This window comes from Streptopelia decaocto, assembly GCF_964273445.1.
Source record: "Streptopelia decaocto genome assembly, chromosome: 3".
NCBI classification, from domain to species: domain Eukaryota; kingdom Metazoa; phylum Chordata; class Aves; order Columbiformes; family Columbidae; genus Streptopelia; species Streptopelia decaocto.
The window spans coordinates 69,038,477-69,065,031 of NC_138656.1; the positions used below are offsets into that span (position 1 = coordinate 69,038,477).

At 39.5% G+C, this 26,555-nt stretch overlaps 2 protein-coding genes across 3 annotated transcripts in view; one reads left to right on the forward strand and one right to left on the reverse strand.

The window, feature by feature from the left end:
• Nucleotides 1-26,555, forward strand: part of CEP85L (centrosomal protein 85L) — a 120,056-nt gene that overhangs the window by 41,225 nt on the left and 52,276 nt on the right. For both annotated transcript variants that reach the window (XM_082047524.1, XM_082047525.1), the window contains exon 3: nucleotides 4,017-4,783. In XM_082047524.1, coding sequence (XP_081903650.1) covers nucleotides 4,017-4,783 — 767 coding nt within the window. The remainder of the gene's footprint in view (nucleotides 1-4,016; nucleotides 4,784-26,555) is intronic.
• PLN (phospholamban) lies at nucleotides 14,767-26,410 on the reverse strand. Its single transcript, XM_082047526.1, has 3 exons — nucleotides 26,292-26,410; nucleotides 20,984-21,018; nucleotides 14,767-18,000 (listed from the first exon to the last, which is right to left on the reverse strand). Exon 3 carries the CDS (start codon nucleotides 17,875-17,877, stop codon nucleotides 17,719-17,721), a length of 159 nt encoding a protein of 52 aa, XP_081903652.1. The 5' UTR covers nucleotides 17,878-18,000; nucleotides 20,984-21,018; nucleotides 26,292-26,410; the 3' UTR covers nucleotides 14,767-17,718.

The following is a 26,555-nucleotide window of genomic DNA, read 5'->3' on the forward strand; positions in this document are numbered from 1 at the left end:
AAATAGTAATGTCTTTTAAGTTCTGTGATACTTTCTGGGTTTTCTCTTCTTTTCAATGAAATTTCTGAATTTCATGCTTTTTGTGTTGTGAGATGTTTCAGAATGCAGACTGGCTCTATTTCCAGCTGAGCATGCAGTCAAGGCAGACTGGAGCAATATGCTCTAAGAAGTGGCATGAATTTCCTCATATGTTTCAGTAAGCGTTAATGGGAAGACTAATTAGGACAAGTTGAAGCCAAAATTGCTGTGTTTCACTTTCAAACTAATTATCAGAGACATCCATCAGCTGTAGTTGGAAGTATATGGCATTCCAAATGTAAATCTGTTAGAGGTATTTAGAATCAGAAGTGAGGAAAATAAGTTTGAATCTAACTCAGGGCTTAAATTTATGGTAGAACAAGCAAAAATAAAAATCTACCATATATTAACTATATTCTAATAAAAACAGCTGAAGAAGATAATATACTTCTAATAATTGTAGGTTAAGTCAGTAATTCAGACTGAAAATGCTATATTGAGTATTACTAAAATTTTTTAGGTATGGAACTGTATTTAACTTTTTCAGATATATGCATACAGATATGGTTTCTTCTCTTACATTTCTCTTGCAGATGTGACGTTTTTACTTGTAAAAAATATGTATAGCCAAATATATGGGTCCCCATAATCAGTTCTTTTTGAATTTTATTATACTTTGTTTGGATATAAAAAAGCCTGTGATGACTTCGTTCTCAGAACTGACTTTGTGCAGTGTCAGATTCAGCTCTGGGTAAGGTATATTACAAAAGTTAGTTTGCTTGAGTGTTATAAAGGCAGCAGCCTCAGACTAAGGAGTTACCTGTACAAGAAGTGCATTTCTTTCTATTATGTTTTCTTCCCTGCTCTCCCTAGGAGAGTAGGAGGAGAGCGGGAGTATCTCTCTGCTGTTCTGCTGAATGCTCCCAGAAAGCAGGACCCCAACGCTGTACTTTGCGTCTCATAACATACATATTTGAGACTCCAGCTCCATCACGTCATGTACCTCTTTCACCACCTTGTCACTGCTTCGGTGTCCTCAGCCAGAGATGACAGAGTACCTTTACTCCTGTTGCAGAGCAGGCTGGCAGCTGCAGCCCCTGCCGTGCAGTGTAGCAACATGTACGTGGTTTGTAGTGGCTGGCTGTGCAAGTGTCAGTTGCGCTACCGAAAGGCAGAGCTGAGAGAAGCTGATTTTGCCTCTGCCAGGTGCAGTTTGGTTATGTGTGATGGGCATATCACAATTTTTTTGGAACCTGTAGTATTGCATAGCTCTGTCTCCACGGATGCAATAGCTGTGGGCACAGATGTGTTTGTTCAGAAGACCGTGGTTGCTTCAACTTGAAAGGGGTTGTGTGGACTTCTGTCTTCCACTTTAACATGTCCTACCTCTTAAGCAATTTCAAGACAAAAAAAAAAGGCCAAGGAAGAAGTTTCTCCCTGCAGTATAGACTTTTAAAGGAAGTAGTGCAGGAAGGAGTGGGAAGTTCTTTCATCTTCTGTGTAAAAAAAAAAAAAAAAAAAAAAAAAAAAAAAAAAAAAAAAGGTACCTCACATTTATTAGCAACATGATCCATCAGGTAACAAGGTAATAGTATTCTTTTCTCCGTTTCACTCTCTCTAACATGAGCATTTTGTGTGTATTTTGTGGTCATCAGCAGCATCCTATGATTAACTCTTAAATTGTCGGTCCATTTCAACCAGCTCTGACAGTTTTGTCAAGTCTTAAAGGTATGAATAGCTGTGTTCTATAGCCACTGTGAAAGTAGGTGGCTGGATAGAGGCAAGAGACAAGGTGGTGTGGGCGTATGCTCTGAAACAGGAGGGTACATGGTGGGACAGTGACTCAGTAGGAGGCAGAAAGGCTTCTGTGGGAATTCCCACCTTCTTAGGAGCCCTGGCTCCTTTGGGAGCTGGAAGACAAGTATGTAATAAACAGGTCTTAATCCAGGAACTGGATTTGGGGGGCTACAATGAATTTTTTCTCATGATGAGTGTGGCTGTAGGGCTATATTATTTTGTATTCTGCCAGTGCAAGAAGTGAGGAAGTCTGGTCCCAAACAGGGAGGAGTATGCAAGTTGGGGGTAAGGATGCCTTTATCTGGATAAGTAGAAAAAGAAGTGCTGCCATTTTTAAAAGTTGTTGCAACATTGGAAGCTCTCTTCTTTTTTTCTGGTATATCGAGTCAAATAGATAATTTGAAAGGGTGCCCAATTAATAGTGTGTTCTGGCTTTCACTAAATCACATGAACCTAGTACTAACCATCAGACTGGGTATGCCAATTCTACAGCAGTTGTGTGTGGTGTGTTTTGGTTGTGTGGTGTTGGTTTCTTGTTCGTTTGCTCCCTCCCCCCCATCAACTCTTGTACCAGTTTACAAATCCCTAAGAAATAAGTTCTCTCTAAGTTAGGATGAGAGAAATAGGTAGAGTGTATCTTACTCTTGGCAAAAAGGACCTCAGAGGAATCTTTTAATTAGAGCAGTTTCATTCTGTCTATCTGCCATTAACTTAATGAGCAATATGTGTTTGCTAAGGGTGCAGCCATGTGACTTGGTAGGAGCTGATCCTCTAATGAGAGGATTAGGTGTTTATTTCTGGTTGTCCATAGCCTGTGATGCCAAGCACATGTCGCTGTGCGTGTGAGAGCTGTTGGCCAGTCCCCAGTAACCTCTCCTGTATGTCTCAACTTTGCTCTTCCATCCCCTCCTGAATATCACCTCACTCATTCATCTGTTCTTGACATTTTAGCTTGGGATAGATTTAATAAATTATGTTACACACAGTTTCTATGTGGTATTGTATTTGGGTCTGTAAATAACACAAAACCTAAATGGAACATAACATTATTCAAAACTTTTTTTTTTTTTCTTTTTTTTAGCAAATTACCTGGGGAATTGTTGTGGCTGAACCCCAGCTGGCACCTAAGCATCACACAGCTGCTCACTGAGTTCCGTCCCCATTCCACCTCGTGCGGTGGGGAGAGAATTGGAAGTGTAAAAGTGAAAAAACTCGTGGGTTGAGATAAAGACAGTTTAATAATTGAAAATAATAATTAACAATACATTGTAAGAAAAAGAAAAATAACAGTGAAAGAAAATCCAAGAAAGACAAGTGATGCAAATGCAGACAGTTGCTCACCACCAACTCACTGATGCCAAGCCAGTCCCTGAGCAGCAACCCCCAGCCAACCTTCCTTTTACTTTTGTTGCTGAGCAGGACATCATAGGGTGTGGGATATCCCTTTGGATATCCCCCAGCTTCCTGTGCACCCTCAACCTACTCGCTGATGGGGTCATGTGAGAAGCAGAAAAAGTCTTGACTGTGTGTAAGCCCTGCTCAGCAATAGCTGAAACATTCCTGAATTGTCAACACTGTTCCCAGCACAAATCCAAAACATAGCCCCATACTAGCTACTGTGAAAAAAAATTAACTCTGTCCCAGCCAAAACCAGCACAGGAAGTGTGGTTTGAAGGCTGTGAGATCCAAAAAGGGTGTCCAAGAGGCCATCATTGAACTTGCTTGTCTCCAGCCACTGCTGTTTTACAAAGTACGTTTAGTGAATTGTTTTGCCTTTAAGAGACGAGGAGTGGAAGGGGGACCAGACCCAGGGCTCCCGAATTGTGGTACAGCTACCGTTTGTGATATAGAAGCTGCTTAAAATTATGTAGGGTGGGGGAGAAATCCAGCTTGCCACCTTGAAGCTGGGAAATGAATGCTGCCTGCTACCTGGAGCCTGAAAATTGTATCTGTAGCTGCTGTTGCCACTACTTGGTACAGGTTTCTTTTGTAATGATAGCACCTGAGCAAAATAGATTTGAAAATCTCCCACTTTAATAGGTTTCAATTCTCATAATGATTCAGAAGACCCTATTTTGTCAAGAAACCAGTTTCCCATTTTTGCATTTCACCTTGAATTTGATGTTTTCCCTCTGGGCACTGATGTTAATATATATGAGTTCTGTATTGTACTTACTTACATGATAAATCTCTCTTCCCAGATCATTCAACTTCAAGTGGTACATCCTCGTTTAAGCCCAGCCGATCACTGGTTTCTATTCCCACTGCACATGTGATGCCGTCTAATGCCAGCTCTTCACTCACCAGACACAGGGAAGCTTTCAAGTCCGATGGCTCAAAATGGAGTACAAGCTTTGTACGGTCAGGAGGAGGCAGAAGTCCGGGTGCCCTGGACAATTCTCTTGACATGAAGGATGCAAGACCCGTAAGAAAGTGGTCCTCCTTGTCTAAACTCAGCTCACCAAATACCTTCAGCCAAGATGGTAGTAGTCATTCAGTGGACTCCAGGGCTAGTACAGACAAAGCTGTGTCCTCACAGTTAAGGACGAATGGACCAAGTTGTTTGCATGATAGCATGGAGTTGCTAAAGATTGAGGACAAAGAAATGGGGAAAAGGCGATCTTCTCTACTGGACTGCAAATACAAATTTGAAACATGCAGCAAAGATGATTTTGTTTCAGATTCCTCAAGTAGGAAACATGCCTTAGACTTGACCTACAGTGCCTTACCTGAAAGCAAACCTATGGGAGCCAGTTGTGAAGCTTTCGGACAGCGATACGCAACTCTGGGACAGCAGGCTGTGGGTGGAGCTCCCATACAGCCGGCAGTGAGGACTCAGATGTGGCTTAAAGAACAGTTACGTGCAAACCCTCTGGACTGCAGGACTGCTGGGGAGCCCTATGGTGTAGCTGCATGGCATGTGCAGCAGCTTGAAGATTTTAGAACAGGAGGTGAACAGCCTGTGCAGGTAAGGCTAAAGCTTGGTGTTTGGTGCCATCGTGTGGCACCATGTGTTATACCTAAGGAACAGCATCAGCCAGATTTTAATGAAATGGGAAAGTGAACAGATCATCTTAATCAGGTGATGATGATGGTGTTTTTAAACTTTGGGGATACTACTGTGTGTTTCTTTATTACCTGAGTGCTGATTTTTTTTTTTTCTGATATCTGCTGACAGTTTATCATAGAATAGTTTGGGCTGGAAGGTACCTTTGAAGGTCTTCTAGTCCAGTCCCCCTGCAATGAGCAGGGCCATTTTCAACTGGATCAGGTGGCTCAGAGCCCCATTCAGCCTGGTCTCAAATGCTTTCAGGGATGGGGCACCTACCACCTCTCTGGGCAACCTGTGCCAGTGTTTCACCACCCTCAATGTAAACAAAAAAAAAGTTCCTCATGTCTAACCTCCCGAATCTCCCCTCTTCCAGTTTAAAATCGTTACTCCTTGTTTTACTGCAACAGGTTTACTCTGATTCAGTGTGTGTGTCTGCATGAGACTAGCATATCTTTCTGAGACTGGACCAAGTTCATCAACATTTTCAGTAGCTCTTAAGAGAGTCTTTGGTCACACGGTAGTAGGGGAGCATGAATGTATTTTGATCTAAATGGATTTACAAGGAGGCTTCATTTATGTGTTCACTGAAAGAAGAGTGATTCCTGCATGACGCAAGGATGAATATTCAATATCGCTATGACTAGGACTTAAAAACTCAATTCTGTTTGAATTACTGCTTGTTAGTTAGAATCAACCAGTAGTCAGCTAATCTGGTGTATTTAAAGAAAATAACATGTAGGTTTTCTTTGTCATACTTGAAGTATTTTCATATAGAAAACATCAGATGTTGTTTAAGAGACAGATACCCCTTTCTAACAAGACAATTCACAATCTTAATTTCCAGCTCTTATCCTAATGGGAAAGGATAGTTTGTGAAGGAAAGCAGTATTTAAAATCTAAATGTTGGGTTTTACCAGTGTAAGTAAACTTGGCTTGCCAAAAAAATCTCAAGTGGATTAGAATATGTAGATCTCCCTGAAAGGCAGTTTAAGGTTTGACTAGGATATTATTATTCAAACAGAAATAGTCTAGCTGTATGTGCAAATACCTGTTTTCTCCAGAAAGTTGTGCTCAAATTTTTTTGTTTCTTCCATTGTGTATTGAAGGGAAGACTGACAAGTTCAAGAGGTTCTCAAGATCCAGTCATGTTCTTAATATATATTTTTTTTAACCTGAAGTCAATTAATATGGCTGAACTAATATTAATCCTTAAGGATCTTGCTAAAGAGCTGACATTGTTCCAGGTAGCCGCACTTCACCTTTATTACTACAAAAACCCTCATCCTTCTCTAAGCTTTTTGAAGCTTTGACATTGAGAAATTACGCAGGTAGAGAAAGGAGGCTGCTGGTGTCCTCTCAAAGCTGGTAACAGGAGCTGGCTCACTGCTGTGGCTGAGTCAGGGGCACTGCCAGATGGACCCTTGGCAGCTGCCGGTGGTGTTGGGGAGCACAGGAGGTCTCGGGGGGCACCAGCAGGGTGCTGTGGAGGAGCTGAGCCCAGTCCTTCCTGCACGTCTTCTGAGCACCTGTGGGATGTGGTGCTGGCCGCAGCCATCAGCAGGGCTGGCTGGGAGGGTTGCATGCAGATTACTGTGCCTGGTGGTTCTCTTTCTGTATTTAAATATGTATTCAGAGTAAGCTCTTTTTGCTTCTTTCTGTCACTTGTATATGGCTTTTCATCATCCTCTATGTAACTTTCACAATGCTTTGTTTAGGCTGAGTGTTTTGGAAACTCTTACTTTTATTTAGGTCAAAACAACTCCCAGTTTTTGTCTTTCACTTCTCATAAATGCTTTCTCACTCTGTGATTAAATATAGTGTTGTCTTTTTGCATGAAAGCAAAGTTTCATGTTTGAAACAGATGAAACCCTACAGGTAGTATTATGGTTATTTAAAAAATGTTCCTGCAGGCGTTGATGCTGAGCTGTGTTTTGAGGACAGAGCCAACAGGGGGAGCACAAACATTATATATCTCTTTGGCTGAATTCATAAAATGGTGCTGCATCTTTTCAGGTTTTTGGGATTGTAAGATTACAGGATGAAGTTTTGCTTTAAACTTTTCTTGTTACTTTTATTTTTATACCTGCATCAGTATTGATATATATGTTACAGGGTCTAGCCAGCCCCTGACTTAAGAAGCAATGATCCTGTCAGCTGTGCGGTTAATTCTGGAAAACAGGGGAGGTCCTTGAAGCTGCAGCCTTTGCTCTGCTTACCGTGACGCCCTGCTAAATTGCGAGGGGGGGAACAGGGGTCTGTCAGTAATTAAGAGCACAAGGGGTATGGAGGAGGTTCCTGGTGGCCTTGGCAAGTACTTTCATTAGTATGACTTGAAATTGCGTTGATGGGCCTTGAAATGTGATCTGTTTCCTCAAGTGAGATGTTGTGAAATAGGATCCGTGGAAACAGAAAGTTACAGCATGTGCAAGAGCAATGAACCCTTGGGCTCTTACAGGCATCCTCTGCTTTCTGCCCAGAAGTTACAGCTTTGAGGAGGGACAGCAGAAGAAATGAAGAAAGGAGAATGGTTCTTCTGGTCTTGACACCTGTTTTTGTTGTTGTTTTGTTTTGTTGTTGTGGTGTTTTTTGTTTTTGTTTTTTTTTTATAAACCTTAGCTTAAGGAGAGGGCAATCATAGAATAATTTTGATTGGAAAAGACCTTTAAGATCATAGAGTCCAAATGTTAGTCTTGTGTTATACCTAAGGAACAGCAGCTGGGGGACAAGAGGCTGGAGAGCAACCCTGTGGAAGGAAATCTGGGGCTTTGGGTTAACAGCAACATGAGCCAGCAGTGTGCCCTAACAGCCAAAAGGGCCACCTGTGTCCTGGATGCATCAAGCACAGCATTGCTAGCCAGGCCAGGGTGGTGATTGTCGTGCTCTGCTCCGCACTGGTGCGGTCTCATCTGCAGCACTGTGTGCAGTTCTGGGCACCACAGGATAAAAAGGTTATCAAGCTACTGGAGAGTGTCCAGAGGAGGGGTACAAAGTTGGTGAGAGATCTTGAGGTCAAGACCTATGACGAGCAGCTGAGGTGACTTAGTTTGTTCAGCTTGGAGAAGGCTGAGGGGTGACCTCATGGCAGTCTACAGCTTCTTTATGGGGTGGGAGGGTTGGGGGGACAGCAGAGGTAGATGTTCTGATGTCCTCTTTTCTGGTGACCAGTCACAGGACACGAGGAAGTGATGCAAAACTGCATCAAGGGAAGTTCAGGTTGTACACTAGGAAAAGGTTGCTCACAGAGAGGTTGGTCGATCACTAGAACAGGCTCCCCAGGGAAGTGGTCATGGCACCAAGCCTGTCAGAGTTTAGGGGGTATCTGGATGATGCTCTTAGTCCTGTGGTTGAGTCTTTGGTAGTCTTGAAAGGAGCACACAGTTGGATTTGATGATCCTTATGGGTCCCTTCCAACTTGAGATATTCTATGAGACTACAACTATGCTATGTTTGGGCGGTTTTTTATGATGTTGTTTTTTTGTTGTTGTTTTGTTTTGGTTTTTTTTGTGAGGATGTGTGTGTTTTGTTTTGTGGTGTTGTTTTTTTTTTGTTCTCCCACCTCCCAAAAATCCCAAAATTGCATCTGCGAACTGATATGCTATTGTTTCTGAGAAACAAAGAAAGATACACTCTTAAGTAGAATATATACATAGAGGAGAGACAGAGCAAAAAACAGAAGATTTTGCTAGAGGAAGCTGGTGATTTATAAAAGGGGGAAAAAAAATCTCTATAGAAACATTTTTATTTTTCTTTTCCTCTTAGTGGAGATTATTTTTGCTATTTTGCCTTTAATGAGCATGTATGCTGATGGAAATGCAATAGTTTTTACAGGACTGAAAAAACTACAGTTTACCATCTTTTTACTTTAAAACCACCATTTCCATCAGCAGAGAACAAAATGAACTTAGGTTTAACTGAGAATCTAAAGCAGCTTTGTGTATCTGTAAGGTAGGCTGGTAGGAGAGCTATAGAGGGCAGCTATCACAAAGGAAACAAGAATACACTTCAACAGTTTTCTGGATTGATTTTGAGGACTGATAGTTCAGGAACAGCTATTGGACTTAATAAAGTCTACAAGTAAATTTTTATGCCTTTCTGGACTAGTATAAACAGCTTATTCCACAAAGCTCTGAATTATGATTTATTTTTATAAAATCAGACAAGCTTTAAATTTAAGTTTGCTGTAAAGCATAATGTATTACAGCCCTTAAAAGCTGTTCCAAGGTTAATTACTCTCAAAATTAAGATTGTCTCTTTCCTTAATAGTCTGAATTTGACTGAACTCAGCATCTACCTGTTGTTTTTTGTTACACTTTGCTCCCCAAATTAGCAGGCCTGTGATGTGGCTTTTCCATTCCAATTGTAAACCATGATTTTTAAAATAAAATCTTTACTGTGAACTGTAAGGCAAGTTCAGAGTGTTGGGTAGAAGACCTACAGCTATGTTGATTCTTTTTCTGGATGATGTCGAGTTTGCAACTGATGCTGTGGATCAAGAGGACGCATCTTCAGAGAAGGTGCCTTTTTCAGCTGTGGGTGTGATATTTGTGTGTTTTGGAAATAACCACAGACCAGATCCTCTCCAGATACTTATTGTGCAACATCATGGAGGCGTATATGAAAATTCTTTTCTCTAGCTAATGTGTACTGTTTTATGTGTGCTTTTTGAAGATGAATGTTCTCCTATGCATTTCCACAGAACAGATTTTAACAATACTTCAATGAAAATAATTTCCATGCAGAATTTATATTTCACTATACACTTCAATGTACCACTGATCTTTCAGCAGACATTACCATTGTAATACCTTTTTTCTTAACCCCCAAAGTTAAGTAAGTGTGTGGTTAGAACAGTGTTAAGAGAAAAAATCCTAACAATGCATGACACCAGTTCCCATTTACTGAGCTGGGAGGCCATACAAATCTGGATTAAAAGGCTGTATGTTTTCATGTAAAAGCATTTCTTAAAGACTGATCCTATTAGCTATTGCATTATCTGAACCTATCTAGGTACATACTGTATGCTAGTCCAGAAATTAGGTTTAAAATGAAAGCATGCATTTAAAATAGTGGGAGATAATACAGTGAGAAGCGGGGTTTCAGGAGGTTTCATATCTGCTTATTAGCTCTGTACAATGTTGTAGGCATCACATGATGAATCTCTGTTTTTTCAAGTGTATGGGACAAATGTATGATTTCTTCATGGTGTGCTAATTTGTGTCAGAATATAGCTGAGATAACAGATGGAAATTGCTTAAATGCATATTTTCCCTTTAATGTATGTGGTTTACTCTACTGCCTTGTTTATGCCATCTATATAAAAGTTACTGGAAATTAAATGTTAATGTGTTGAGAAATTTAGAGATACTAAATGATCTTCATTTCAAAACAGAGAAGAAAGTAAACTGCATGCATACCTGAACACTGGTAAACAAAAGTTGTAAAACTTTATTTGAAAGAAAAAGTTACAACATTCTTCATATAATATTATTGCTACAGAAAATTTCATTCCTAAATGTTAACTCCAAACTAGTTTTTCTTATGATCCTGGCAGATCAGAAAACTAAAACTGATTCATATCAACTTTTTTCCCATGTCACATTTTGATGAAACCATATTTCCAGCAAGATAAGACTTTCTAACATGAAGAATTGTCACCTTTAGTTAGCAGACTGAACTCATTCACTGTGAGCCACAATTAAGCTTTTATGTTTTTTTTCCTTTTGCTTTGAAGTTAGTAGTCCAACAACCAATATTGCATTTGTTCCAGTGCATATGTGGGCTCAGTCTGGAGTACGTGCTGGCAGATGATGGGAAACCAAACTTGGACCATGCTTGATTGCAAAAAGAGACTTGGCATTGCTTAATTGATATCTTTGCCAATTTCATATGTTGTCTCAGGAAAATGCATGTTTCAGTTTCAGCAGCGTATTTCAACATTTGTCGAAGATTCTGTAGTTTTCATTGCTGGCTGAGAGGAGGCTGGTGTTGCATCTTGAGCCTGTTTCTAACTGCTAATGGCAGAGTTTCTTATAGACTTCCTTTGTATGTAATTTTGCATCTGGAAGTGATTGTTGGTGGCAGTAGACTCATCTTTCTCCTCTTAATAAAAAGGAATATGTGGTTTTTATTTTTGTCAGGGCTAAGTCATTTGTTTAATTTTCACTATGGAAGTGTGACAGTGGTTTCTCTAAGGTAAGAAAATTTCTGAATATACAGGAGAGCATACAGACAATAAGCTTTGTGTAGGCCTTAGCAGTTATCAATGAGGTGCTATTTTGTTGGGGAAACTTTTTATTTCTCTTCAGACTCGAGTGGTCTTCATATCAGTTTCTGTGGTTGTGGTATGCTTTGTGCCATCTATGTAAAAAAACTAGCAGAAATCCTTCTAAATAATACATAACTATGTAACTGTTACTACATATATCCCGTGTATATAAATTTACAGATTTTTTTAAAAAGCAGAATATTTCAAGATGATCAAAATAAGTGACAAAGTGCTTACAGAGATGTAGCTGTGCAGAGCTTTCTGCTCTAAATGCAAACAGAGAGGATATTACTATAACAATATAAGAAAGCTATAGATGTTTAGTTTGCAGAAGCTATTTTAAATGTTTATTTGGACATATTTCAGGGCAGATGAGAGGCTATCCATGCTGCCCAGCTGGTGTTGCCTCGGCTTTGGAGTAGGCAGCACAGAGTGAAATGTGGATGCCTGTTAATGGTAGAACTTTGTTTCCCTACACAAACTGGCTTTTTCCTTTGAAAAGTCTGTTTGTAGATCCATTTTAGATGGGTTTCCTCTAGATAACTGTAGCATCCCACAACAATAGTAATGATCTAGAAATCATGAGTGTGAACATGAGCAGATCAGCTGTGTATGATATTCAGCAATCGTGAGCAGTGCTGGATCAACAGTGTATGTGCGGAATCAGGGATGTGCAGTTGGCAGTAGCGAGCTGGAAGCTGGGGCTTTGTGTACCCCAGGAGCAACATCTGCTCTGTGTGTATTGTATTAAGTTTACCGTACAATGCATATGTGTGGGTGTACTTGGCTCCCACATTGTACTTGGAAAAGACGAATGCCAGGAGTAAGCTGTTTGGCCCCAATCTTTACCAGCATGTCTCAGGTGTGTAGAGGTACCTTCGGGGCAAATAACTCCAGCAGAAGTGAGCTCTTCTAGGTCACTGTCCTTCCCAGGGACCTGTGGGGAAAGAGCATCTTCCTGCAAAGGGCTGTAGAAGAAGGTCCTGTAAGAAACTGCTGTTGTGTGCTTAACGCGAGGACGGGCTGTGGACTGGGTGATTGTAGTGGCATGTAGCAAGTGGTGTGTCAGATACGGCTTGAGGGCTCCCACGCTGCACAATTGACCTGCGCTTAAGTGGTAAATCCAACCTAAGGACGTAGCCCACTTCTTGCATTTGAGCATGCACACCTACTACTTGTGTACGTGGCGGGGTTAAGGGCTTTGTAGGCAGAGGTATAATAACCCTTGTTAATGGTTGATTTTCAATTGTTTCGACAGCTTCTTTTGATACTGCTGGGTAAGACTAATGGCTTCTGGCTCTTAAGGTGTTGCTGTGAGCCATAGGTATGAAAAAAGATGTAACTAATAGTTATGCTTTCATATTTAAAGTTGACTTATCTCTGTTTCATGGATATCCTTGTTTCCATCAACATCATCTCTGGTTTTGCCATCCACAGATAACTTAATGCATGCTGTCAACCGAGTGAATGTATTTCATTCTGCTTTCCTGCTGTATCTGTGTCATTTCTCATGAAGTACACATTCTATGGAAATTCCATTTTAAAAGTTTGATTTCTGTAGTCCCCTTTGCAGAAATGACGTTCCTTGAAGGCTGCAGGTCTTTTGTAGATATTTTAAAAGTAAGCTGTAGCAGTGAGAAAAAACTACAGTAACTGCTGATGCATCCTTGGATTTCTTAATGTACTCAGTAGCTCTAGATGCTTTCTTTACTCAGTGTCGGGTAGGTAACTGTGTGCAACTTTTAGGATCGCTTTCTGATAAAATCGGGATGTGAACACTTTCTCCAATTGTTCCAGTCTCTGTGGTCTTTGCATATTTATATTCAGATAGTTTGAAGTGTCTACATTAGCACTGCAAAACCCTCAAAACAAGATTTAAGAAGGAACCAGAACTGCATAAAAGTTCACATCAGCTTCACAAGGATAAATGCGAGCACCAGAACCAAGACTATGAGCAGAAAATTGAGTATCAGGTTGAGACCCCTGTTGTTAGCGAGATCCATAATGTGTGTCAGTCCGCCCTCTTGTGCTTGCAGCACACTCGTGATTGTAGCTTTGGGTTGTTCCTTCAGTCATCAGCAATGTAGATTTATATGAATTTCATTGTGTCCTCAGCTGTTTACCTGGTTTTAGTTTGTCCCACTTAAGAAAAATATGTTTGTTTGCAGTAACTAGAATTGGATGTTCGTACAGGACTTTTTTTTTCCAAATACCTTAAAAATAATAATAAACAAGATAAAGTTAATGATAGTTTTCATTTCACTATTGAAGAACTTGTGAATGACTGATTAATGGAGAAAGGACTTGAATTTTATACAGTTTGGCTCTTAATTTATTTCAATTTTTATATGTGTGTGGTACTCTTCAGGCCAATTTGATTTTTCAAACGAATGGCTATTCTCAAGACTTAATCTATTTCAGCACTAGATTGTTGAAAATTCACTTCTTTTAAAAGCTCTCTGTAGTCGTACAGAAGAGAAAACTTTACTCAAGTGGGTAGAATGTACCTCTGTGACCAGGAGTATTTCCTACCCTTCTAGGGCCTGGTTCTAGGGCCTGGCACGGCCCAGTGCTGGAGGCAGCGCTCTGTTCTGCCAGCAGCACTGGGCACGAGTCATTGCGGCTTTGCCAGCGCCTTATTAAGAATCCGGATTGCACTGGCAGAGGATGCATCCTTAGTGCTTTTAATAGCACATACGTAACAGCTTGTTTTAAGATAGCATTAGTAACTTAGCAATTGTGTTTTATATATAGAAATATATATATAAATGAGAGAAACAAAGACAACCAGTCAGCCCTAGCAGTGAAATGTCGCCAAAACTTTCTTTTAATAATGAGGTAAGTTTTTAGGAATGATCACAAGAGGGCAGTGCTTTATAGTTTTGTAATTTGATGCAGAAAATGAACTGGCATTCTTTTATCTTAAATAAAATGACAAGCTTATAAAGCAAACAGTTTGACTAAACTAACTGTCAGATATTACAATAAATCTAGGGCCTATTTTAAATAATTTAAAACACCAGGGTTCTTACTGAAATGAGCATCAGTTTTTAAAGTAATCCTCATAAATATGTGGTTCTGGTTTTAATCCTTGCAGTGAACAAAAGATGTTCACTCATCTCCTTCCATAACCCAAAGAAGTGGTGGTTGTGGTGGTTTTTGTTTGTTTGGGGTTTTTTTTCCAGTTTTTAACATCTAGGTCAAATCTAAAAGGACTGCATTTGTTGTTAAATTGAAAATATCTATGGATCTTGAAGGACTTCACAAATATTTTTTAATTGTATTCTGACAGACACTATTTATTAAATAGCCATAGAAATAAAGATAGCTGTAGTATATTAGTATGCTTCCAGACATGACCAAGAATACTCTATAAATGAATACATTCATTTTTCTGCTCTAAATTTAAGTTAATAAAGAAATGCAAGTACCTGCTGTCCTCTAAGCTGCCTTACTGACTAATTCTGAAATGTCTTCACTTAGAGAAAAATGGGTAGGTTTATCAATATTTGTTGAAGAGCTGGCTGAAGAGACATCTCTAAAACCAGCGTATTCTTGTTCCTGATTCAACTCTTTTCCAGTGGAAAATTGCTGGTTTTGTTCACTATGAGTGTGTAAGATGAACTTAGCAGAAAGATGTAGCCTTGGGTAGAGTGGAACAGAGAAATGAAAACTTAATCCAAGCTACATGCTGTGTTTGGAATTTTTATTATGGCTCATAAAAGTAGTGAGATTTAGATTACACATTCATAAAATAAATTAGGATTGCTGATGTGCACTAGTTGGTGACTGTGAATTAAGTACATGTAAGTGATCTGGACATCACAAAATAGGCAAGATTACTGTTGAAAACTGAAACAGAATAAACAGAGGTATAAAGAACCAGAAGGCTGTGTGATGACTAGGTCTTTTTCACATAACTTTAATATGTAGATGATAGATTGGATGCTTCTTTCTAAATGGAATTGTGTTTAAGTATCTTATTTTATGCGTTAATATATTTTCAAGCAGTCATTTTCATAAATAAAAATACAGTAGATGTTAGTTTTAAAGCCCATATAAGTGTTCAAAGAAGAATGCACTATATACAAAAGGTTTTATTTTTTTCAAACTCTGGGTTCAGTTGACATTGAGTGACATAGAGGATGGCAGCACTTTTCAGATCAGCAGAACCCTAAGACACAAATGAATCATACAGTACATGCAACTTATCTGCATTGCTGTAAAGTAACAGTAGGGCTTCCAGTTTATTTATACCTTGTTTTGTTCTTGTTTATTTCTTGTTTTTAAATAAATAATGTTTTTTCGGGTACATAAGAGGAAAGAGGTCGGTTTGTTTCTGTGAGGGGGGGTGAGGCTTTGAATTTCTTTCAGCAATGCTTTACTTTAACTTGTATATACAGGATGTTTCAAAAAGATGGACCTAATTTCAAAGCAGTACTGATTTCAAATTGGATATCTTTTTGAAACACCCTGTACTACTGGCTTGTGAAAGTATAATCTCAACATGTCCACAGAATGTATGTGTTGATAGTCTGCTCCTAACACCTCTTTTTTTCAGGGAGTTTTCAGTACTGGAAAACTATTGTTTATTTCCAGTTGAAGTCTTTTGAAACACCTCCAAAGCAAATTAAAACTATCCATCACAAAAGTATAGATTTAAAAAGAGAATAAAGTATGTTGAGATTTTTCTGTTTTCTGCCCTCTCCCACTATGAAGTGCACTGTGTTCTTAAGAACATGGATTAATAGGGAAAGTTCACTGACTAAAATCTCATGCATTTGTGAGAGTGGTCAGAATGCATGAAATGGAAATAGAGATTCACATGGACAGTTTAAATCAATATAATTTGCATACCAACTTGCAAGCAGGGGTGGTGTTGCCGATCTCATCAATACCTCCCCTAATCCTTATACAGTAGCTAACTATTTCCTCTAGTGATTAACCTTATTTCAGAGGTCTGGTCTGAGCATATATATTTGCCACATAGGAAGTGAATCACCACTGCACTTGCTTGCATTCTATCGAAAACAGTTTTTCCAAAGATTTTTTTTCCCTTCCTGCTCACCTGTGCATTGCCAACTTCTTCTCATGCAATATTAAGTCTTGAAGGCAGAATACAAGATTAAGGTAAATGTGTTTTGATTTTCTGTGTTCATCAATAGGATTGCTTGTGTACAGTGGTATGGAAGGGTGCCTGTTTAAAAAATGGATGTCTGTTTGACTTCTGTCTATTGATTCTTGAGCTTTCTTTCAAATTGAAAACTGCATAAAGCACCTAGGAATTTGGCTGAAAAACAGCAACCTGTAGGAGTGTTGGAAGTCTACTGCTCAGTCTTGTTACTGACAAAAGGCTGGAATAGAAACTTCATCTCTTACGTGTATAGACTATGGTTTACATGTTGAAAAGATATTTCTGCAATGCTTTCCCTCCTGTGCATAATCGTTTGTAATTAATTTTATTTATGTATAATTGATTTTAGGAAAATATGTGCTTGTTCTCTAACAGGCATTTGGAGTTGAAGATGATAGTGTCTTGTATTTGTATGATACATGTCAATCACAGCAGTAAGGGTGACCTAAACCTTTCTCTTTACCTCATCACATACAAGCCACTTTGTGTGACACTGGCAGGTACCAAGTTTTCTGTGGTTTTAAGCTAAAGAGATTATTACGTAAAGTACAGCAGACCATAATAAAGTTGTCTGAAGCCAAATATTAAGAACTTTGAGAATTATTTCTGAGCTGTGCCAATTGTCATGTCAGTTAAATGACTATAGAAAATTAAATCTTTGATACTAGTGTAGTAGTGTCAATTTTTTTCTGCTAAACCATACCGAAAGAACTTTACAGATGTCACTTAGTTCTGTAGGGATGTATCCAGTGAATAATACTATAAATGTAGTCGTTTTTTTTCTTCCACCCCTGGATCCAAGTTGTGTGTGAGTATATACATATATGCATCTATATGTATATATAAGATTCCTTAATTAGGGAGAATAGCATAAGAAGCAGTTGTTATTTTTGGATTAGAAGAGATTTTTAGTTTGTTCTCAGTTTGGATGTCTTCAGCTTATAATGCAGAGATGGAACGCATTGAGTTAAGCAGAGCAATTTTCCTGGGATGTGTTGAGGGCTGTGGGCATGGAGCTCTTTGGGCAGACATGGACCAAATTTGGATCCTCTCAAAGGGTTTAAGGGTTTTCAGAGAAACCTGAAACCACTCGGGCCTCCCAAAAGTGAAGCTGCTGTTTGTGTGATCTAGCTACAACGTTCAGGAACTTACCAACTCCATGAAGAGCCAGTACTTTACCCCATTCAGAAAGACATCTCTTGGTTCAGACAGACAAATTAGGTCATGCACAGCTTTGTAACGACAGGCTCTACACACTGTTCTGCACAGAAGAAGTGTGGTTTTAATACATGTAGCAGGTAGTAAGAGAAGAGAGGGAGGGCTGGCGTACAGCTCTAGTCCGACTGCCAGCCCCTCTTGCGAGAAGATCCGTGCATTGGGAGTTGCGGGTGTAGGTGGCTCTTCCCTCTGGGCTGACTTTCCTAGAGGACAGTGCAGAGAAGTGCTGGAGCTTCAGAGGAGCATCACAATGATACAGATCAACAAGAGGCAAATTAAAATCAGGCAGAAATTCACAAAGAGCTCCTGGAGCCTTTGGCGTGATTGTGGGTTGATCTCAATAGTTGAGGCTCTCCGCAGAGCAGAGCGGGTTAGGTATTGGACCTTCTCCATAGCAACAAGAAAGCAGAGGGCACAAATCAGAGGTTTTAGGAGTGCAGGAAAGAAGAGGAGTTGTCAGGAACAGTGCAAAGTGCCTATTATCTTCTCTTTTTGTTTTAGACAGCCTTTGTAGAGCTGGGAAAGCAGGAAAGTGAAGAGTTAGAAATGCAGAAGTCAAGTGTTTTGATGAATGCAAATGGAGACTGTTTTAAACTTCTAAAAAGCCTGATGTAAACAGACTGCCATTACAGTGGTTTTACTTCAAAACAAAATTTTTTACATTTTGTTTTTCAAGTTGTGATCTGTGCTGTGTTGTGCTTTTCTTCCTGAAGCCTACTGAGCACCTGCTTCTTAGTAGTGGTGAGGAACTATAAAATGGAAATTAATGGATATGTGGAATTTACCCAGATCATTGCTTTAGATCCTAATCTCTCCATTCTTCAGTCTGTGAAAAGGCCATGGCTGACTTCCATACCCACCCTACTCTCTTGCTTTATTTGTTCAAGCACATGTGAAAGCCTGGTGATATGGCTGGTGTCACAGACCTTTCCGCCAGGAGATCTGGATATCACTGCCTGGCTGTTATTGACCATGGCAGATCATCTGATTTACCCGTATCTTATTTTGGAAGGGAGGAAAAGAAATCTTGTTGAAGCATTTCCGTTCCAACTAAAAATTCTTTATGGTGTGTAATTAAAAGCTTATGTATCACTGCTATACGGAATTTTAGTAGTATATTTCTCGACAGACAAAACAGAGTAAGGACTACTTTTTTTTGTTGTTACACATTTAGGACTATCTGTTTACAAAATGTAGTTGCAATGGTAGAGGACTGCTATGAGGAACAACATAAAGCATATATATATATAATGTATATATGTATAAAGTATATAACTTTGTCTCTTAAGTGAGAGTTTTACTTCAAGTAATGGCAAATGGAAGCACAGTTGTCTAAAAACCCTAAATAAATATTTGTGGCATAAAACCCTACAGTATGAACCCTCTACGGGAAGAGGCTGGCTTTGATACGTGCTCACATAGCTCATAATGAGGTGGGTTCTACAGGTGCTATCACAATGTGGAAAATTGGTTTTCAAGATGGTGATATATACAGCTCTCAAACTTTACTACTAAAACTGCACTTGCCCCTAAATGTCTTAAGAAGTTATATCAGGGTCATATCTTTGACAGAAGGCCTCTTCTTGTTTGTTTGGTGTTTTTTTTTCTGGGGGGGGCTGCAATAAATGAAATTCCTATCTACTGATGTATACCACAAAAAGGAAAACCATTGCTTAGCTGTCTGCTCCCCAAATTACATGATGATCCTCACTGAATCAGAGACACTTTGTTGACCATGAATTTCTTTAGATGTGGCTGAAACTCAACCTTAAAATGAAACAGAAGTATCTGAATTTCAGACTCCTTTTACTCCCTCTGCATCGGACTGCAGAGTCAAATAGTGCTGTATGAACAGAATAGGTGTGCTGCCAGTGACAGTGTTGGTATTTAAGGGGGAGACTTTTAAAAGAAACCAGATTACACATGGATATTTTAATACCTTTAGAGAATTCCATGTAATGACATCATCTTTCAAAACTGAACGTCGGATTTTCTTCTGATGTTTTTAGCTATAGCTGATCTTTATTACTAATAAAACACACAATGGGAACTTCACAGTTGACTTTCATAGTGACTATAATTTCATAGTGACTATAATTTTTCAGCTTTGTGTGACTTTCTGCTGTCGTGACTTAAGCAGTTCCAGTGCTTGCCAAGTACATTGTGCTTAGCTCTTTGCTGGTCACTGGCAGTCCCAAGTGCAGTAAAAGCGAGACATGCACAGCAACTCTGAAGTGATTTGGCTGAAGGCACATTCATTCTCCAGCTCAGTATGGGCTGGGGCGCATTGTGCTGTTTATGCTTTTCTATTCAAGGCACAGTGGATGAGCTACTAACAGACTGACACTAGTACAGAAAACTTTGTGTAACCGGCTTGTGCAACTGCACAGAGCACAGTATTTCCTGAGGATGACTTCATCACAACTTATGTCATTTTTTTAATGCACATGGCGTGCAACCTTTAGTCTTTGGGCTCTGTGACCTGTTACAACACCATAACTGTCTTCTTGTCTGCCCTCAGCAGGACTGGAGCAGCAGTACATATTTACTTATAGTACATATTACCTATGTAAAATATGTACTACGTGTTTTTGCACCTATGCAAGAAGCTGTACTGCTGTGTTGCTGCATGTGTTTCACTTGCAGGACTCGAGGGGCAGGACCTGTGGCTTGGAAATGCTTCTGTAAAAGTCAGTATTAGCTGGTTGGGCATCACAGATGCAAGGCCAGCACAGGTGAGAAGAGATGGCAAGATATATAAAGGATGAGTGCCATGAGGATGGAGCCAGGCTCTTCTCGGTGGCAAACAATGATAGGACAAGGGGTAATGGGATCAAGCTGGAACACAAGAGGTTCCACTTAAATTTGAGAAGAAACTTCTTCTCAGTAAGGGTGACAGAGCACTGGAACAGGCTGCCCAGGGAAGTTGTGGAGTCTCCTTCTCTGGAGACATTCAAAACCCGCCTGGACATGTTCCTGTGCGACCTCACCTAGACGTTCCTGCTCCAGCAGGGGGATTGGACTAGATGATCTTTTGAGGTCCCTTCCAATCCCAAACATACTGTGATACTGTGATCCATCAGGGAGGGGAAAAAAAAAATAGATTCTTCCTTTGGAAAGGTTGACATTGCTGAGGGAGCAGGCAATATGTCAGAAAGCTCAGTTCAGCTGTCACACTGACATGAGCTGTTTGAACATACATGACCTGACAGGTGATACAAAAGGATTTTAAAAAAAGGAAGGTGCCATAAGTTAAAATGCATACCTTTTACAGCTAGAAAATGCTATAGAAAAGAGATGAGGAAAGGTCAAAACAGAGTAACTTGCTTTTATTGATTTCAAAACTCAAGGGTTTGGAAATTTTTAAAATGCCTAGGTGTTGTTTTATCTAGTTTGTCTGTGGGAGAAGTTTTCTTATAAGTGAAGGAAGCAAATTCCATTTCTGTATTTCAACAAGTTTGTCTTTAGAAGTGCATGGCTTCAAGTAATAAACACATACCTTGCATGTTAATCCTCCATGATGCTGTCACCCACCTAAAGTGTGCAGAAAGAGAAACAGACTCAGTAACACAGCTGCATATGGGTGGCTATCAAGGTCAATATGGACAACCTGAAAAATAATTACACTGAAATGAAGGCTGATCATTGCCAAAAATAGCAGCTGTTTTCTACTCTTCAATTCCATGCCTGTGTTTTAGATTAACATTAGGAAATATTATGCATGCACACACCACTTCTTGAAAGGAAAGTGCAGCAAAGGGGCAAGCTATATTTGACTTTTTTTTTTACGTCAAGCAGTGTTACTCCTGTGTGACAAGACTGAGTATTACACAAGAGCAGCTGTTGGCTGCATTGCTGTGCAGTTGTGTGTTTAATCCAGTGGTGTTAATGGATGTGAAAGGCTTGACTTGTGCACAGTACAAATCTGCAGGCAGGGTCACCCGGCTGACCCCACATGTTACTATGTAGGGGATCCACTGTGCCTGCTGCCCTAAAATGAGTCACCGATCACAATTATTGCTTTCTTCGCTGACATGTGACTGTTTCACTGATTTGTATTAGGTTATTTTTATCTCTGTTCCTGGGTGTCCTTCACAATGAGAGGAGATATGTGACCCAACTGAAAGCTGTAGGCCGCACTTGTTCCTGGTGCAACTGCACTGACTCTGTTGAAGTCACATGGGATAAATTTGGCTCCTTTGAAAATGCCACAGCAATTTTAGACAAGACCTGTTTCCTGTCATATGTTTACTAAATGCAGCAATGATATCAGTGGAATAGAAGAGGTTTGACATATTTGAACCCTGAAAAGGCATTGTTAAAAAGTAATATTGCGTAATTGTCTATTGCATAGATTTTTACAATAAGATGTCCCCAAAATCTGGTATTCTGTTTAATAACTTAAAAATAAGTGTCTTAACTATAAACATAGTGATGCAAAAAGTTCCATAAAGTTATGTGATCCTTGGTCTAGTATGTGTTCAGAGCTGTTACCAAAAATTACCTGGCCAAAGAGAATCCTGTAGCTGTTCGTGTGAGCAGTGTGATACTCCTAGGCAGAAAGAGGCATTCTCTGCATGGTCAGAGGAGGTTGGTTTAAAGATTTGTGTGTGTAATGCTAAACCAAAGAAGAACCCTGCATGCAGGACTGAATGCTGTCAGTTTAATTGAACCTGGAGCCCTTGGTCACCATTGTCTGTGGATTGTGTCCCCCCAAGAGTAGAAGAGATTGCAGAGTTTTAAAGCTCTGCCTGTGCACAGCAGCTGCAGTTGATGTATAGGCATACGTGTCATGTTCACTAGCTGTCCTCTGTTAATGTATGTATCTTGTTCCAAGTTGTATTGCTTTGTTTTGAACCCTGCTGTAAAATACCTCCTCACTGGCGGTATGCATTCACTGCAGTTGAGAACTCCAAGTCTGAAAATTCTCCTTTTTCACTGAGGAAGATGAGGGGTGATAAGGGAGTGAAGAAGGAACCGGTCTGAATTGACTCCAGAGACCTCTAGAGGGTCTTGCTGTTGTCACTTCAGTGAGTAAAAGTTTCCAAGGATAAAACAGAAGTTGCTTACAGGTTTTCAAGTACAGAAGTGATATAAAATTATGTCATTGTTTTATTTTTGTAGAAAGAACAAAGTAGTCTAGAGGTGAGTTGCTAGGATTTACCCCAGCAGCTGGATTTTGTATTTATCTATACTAGGGGTGCAGAATTCTGTTGATTATTCTGATTTTAGGCTGAGAGTTGCACTAAGCAGTTGTGTCAGTGAAGAAGGGTATTAAGGGTGTTAGCCAATTCAAAAGCTTAACTACAGAAAAAAGAAAGCTGGCTTGCTTTTTTTTCTTGTGGTGTTGGTTTTGTTTTGATTTCTTAAGAGGCAGGCATGAAAGAGGAAATAAAGGGCTGGAAATCAAAAACAAAGACTGGGGTGGGTGAAGGTAAGAATGGAGACAGTGGTGCAGCAGAGGAAGAGAGTGGGTGTGTGGAAAAAGAGCAAGGAATTGTGCAAAGGAATAGAAAACTGCAGCTGGAGTACATTAAGTCATTGAAGAGAACTAGAGACTGACTTGTGGTGTGGAATATAATTTTTTCAGTCCCCTGCAGAAAACATTTCTTTGGGATAAAGGAAGAAGGAACAATCCAGCTCACTTCTGGGTTTGGGAAGTGCTGATAATAGGAAAAGCAAACTCTAAAATTGTATCAGTCTTTTTACCTTTTGTTTTAATGTCTGGTACTGAAGTGTCAATGCTTTTCACATGTTTGGGAGAGGATAGCAAAAACCTCTCACTTTAATTTAGATTCTTCCCCCCCCCCCATTAATTATTTTTACCTAACCTTTGGGTTAGCTTTGGTGTTCTTAGTGTTGTAGAAGCAAGATCACCAGTAAGAGCCTTTACCTGTATTTTGAGCCCATGAAAATGCAAAAAGTGTAGATACAAAGACATTACACTGATGAACAGCTGAAGAGGCCAGGCTTGGCATTTTGAGTTTTGGAAGTTATCCGCATACCTTGTGGATAACTGTGACTTAATCTGTGTGCTGTTCTGTTAGCTCATGCTTTGGGCTGGTTTTTGACTCTGTGTCAAATTCCCTGCAACTGCTGCAGGACCATGCAGGGCGATCTCGGGCATGTGCGTCAGCCTCCGTACTCATCTGTTCCCCTAATCAAAATGAGACGTACAATAACTGTATACTTTTTTCCATCTGTTGACATGATTTGCCTTTTAAGCAGTAACCTTCTTTTAGGAAATTAACTCCTTCCTCCACTGCACGGACTGACTGCCTGACTTGTTGAAGTTTCAAGTTTGGTTTTAGGATCTGATGGTTTGTATAACACTGCTTGCTAATAGGAAATGGAGTAAGTGCAATTGGAACTGAGTGCAAATTGAAATTCATCTAGGATGTATAAAAGGTGGAAGTGGAAGGGCATGCTGCAAGTTGTGTTGTTGTATGGAAAACATAACAGATGGTTTGCCTAATGAGTAACAGTAACATTTTTAGCAGCTCGTGGACAATAACATGTCATTGATTGAGAGAAGAATATAGTACACAAATTCAGCTTCTGAGAAGTAACTTGATTCCACGAAAGTCCTCTTAAGCCATATATCAATCTCTAGAAAGCAAAAGCAATCTTCTAGTTTTAAAGTGTGTTGTAGTTTAAGGAACATAATGTTACTTTCCTGGGGGATTTTTTTGTTTATCTAGTTGGGATATTCCTGAAGCAAATTAATCTTAAAGCAAATAAAATTAATAAAATTAATCTTAAAGCAAATAAAAAGCTGTTCTTGTAGCTGTGTAGGTATATCCCACACATTTTTGTTTGCTGGTGGTCTGAAAAAATCAGTGAAAATCACCTTTATGCTATCTGATTACAAACTGATTTCAGTGAGTTTCATATTATATTGTATAACTCTTAAGAGGATGAAAAATAAATGCAATCTTTTGAAATAGAAATGTGGCATATGCATAGATCTGAATCTCCCTAAACACAGGTAACATTGCTGTCTTGACAAATGTGGCAAAAAAACCCAGAAAACTGTTATTTGCTGTAAACTCAATGCGATATTTCACATCTGATTCATAACATTTGTCACCTGCTGTGGAAGCACATGGTTCTGTCATGACTGTCGGCTGTTGTTACTCGGGGTTTGGATGTCTGTGACATGGGATGCTATTGGTGTGAAATTTTTAGATTTAATTTAACAGTTGAGCCACACTGTTATCTATTTTCAGTTTCCCAACTCTGTGACAGGACAGAACTCAGCTGCATGGGCATCTAACATGCGTTAGCTATGGATGTGTTGCAGTAAAGAACTGCCTACGGCAGCCGAGTTTCTGTGTGTATGTTCCATCTATATGTGTATACTAGCTCTCAATTTTTAAAGGTGTGTGTATGCAGTGTATGTATTAGGAGAGAAGCATTCTCTGCATGGTAGAATAAATGCAAACTAAACTGTAACTTTAGCCTTGACAAAAGTGTCTCTCAATCGTGTTGCCTTAGGCATTGGTTTGAAGGCACTGGGAGGTTGAAGTGCTGCTTCTGCCTCCTGGAACCAGCCTCCAGAGAACTTGATAACAGATTGTGTGCCTCGTGAGTAACAGGACATCCAGACACTTCCAGTGCTTGTCTATTCAAAACTGACAGGAGGCTGCTGAGCACAAAACCAAGCACCTGCATATATTTTTGCCTGGTACCTACCAGTAGGAAAAGGAATGAGGTGTGTCTGTTCATTAACAGGGAAAACATGCCTTACAAGATTAAGGTCTATATTAAGTCTGTCTTTTCTAAAACCAGAACCTTATGTAGACATAAGTAGTAAGGTGCGAGTTGAGGGAAGGGGAAACATGATTGTAAGGAGGATAAAGACCTTAACATTCATTAATCACACTCCTTTTAAAAATGTTTGTATATTTAATATTAAAATGTTCTTTGTGACATGTTTCTGTTTGAGATACACTCTTTTTGGTTTGCAGTAATTTTAAAGCTGGGGTTGTGTTTTGTTGTACAGTGTGTATGTGCTTCCCTTAGTTGGACATGAACGGATTACTTTCTGCATTCAAAATTCAGTTCATGATGTTACAAATCCTAGCTAAATGATTTGTTATTAGAAGCATTCTAGGACAAGTTTGGCAGTTACAATGACCAGAAGGAGAAAATACACCTTTAAAGGAATTCACAGCATGAATGCTATATGAATTCTGTAGCTTGAACTGCAGCTTGAGTAACATGATAGTATTTCAGTTCTGGTGTTGCTATAAAATGTTTATATTTTTTACTTAACGGTGTTTTTTTCATCGTGTAGAAAAAAAAAGTTTGTTTTCTCAATGTGCTAGATCAGAAAAATGCTTTTCTGAGTTATTGCTGGAAGAGCTTTTATCTTTGGTGGGCTGTGGATAGACAGCTTTGGGAAAACAAAAGTGTCTCTACAAATCTTTAACTGAATTACTTGCCTTGTGAATTTTTTATATTAAACAACAAAAAAGTATTTAAATTTAAAAGGAGAGGCAAAGGTCTGAGGAAGATAATGAAAGCTTCTCACCTTCTGGTGTACTGCTACTTGTGTAAATCATCTGCCCAAGGACAGCGAGTGCCTCACCAGCATGTAGAAAAATTTCAGTTGCCTTTATTATCCCTAAAATACATCCCCCACAGCATTGTATTTTTGACTCGGAGCTGTAATGCCTACATTTCTGTATTTTTGATAGGCAATTATAACCAGCTGTTAATTTGAGTAGCAGAGTTTTTGTAGAAAACTACAGCTACAGTGCCTAGCTGTAAGAATTAAAAGCATAAAAAAAGAGGTTGCTTACCTCTGGTGTGGTTGTTAGTGAAGCACAGAGGAGCCCGCTCTGGGCTGCGGGAAGTGTCTGTAGTTCTCTGGCAACTTGTCCCGAGTCTGTGACCAAGTTGTGGGAACAATTGAAGTAGTTCGAGGGGAAAGAAAGAACAAAAGTTTCAGAGGCAGGACTCCCGTTGTCATTCAGCAGCCCACAAGTTGTGATTGGTCCCATTTCTGCCTCGGGACACAGGCAGTGGCTCCTCTAAATCTGTCCACAGCCGTGATATATTAAACA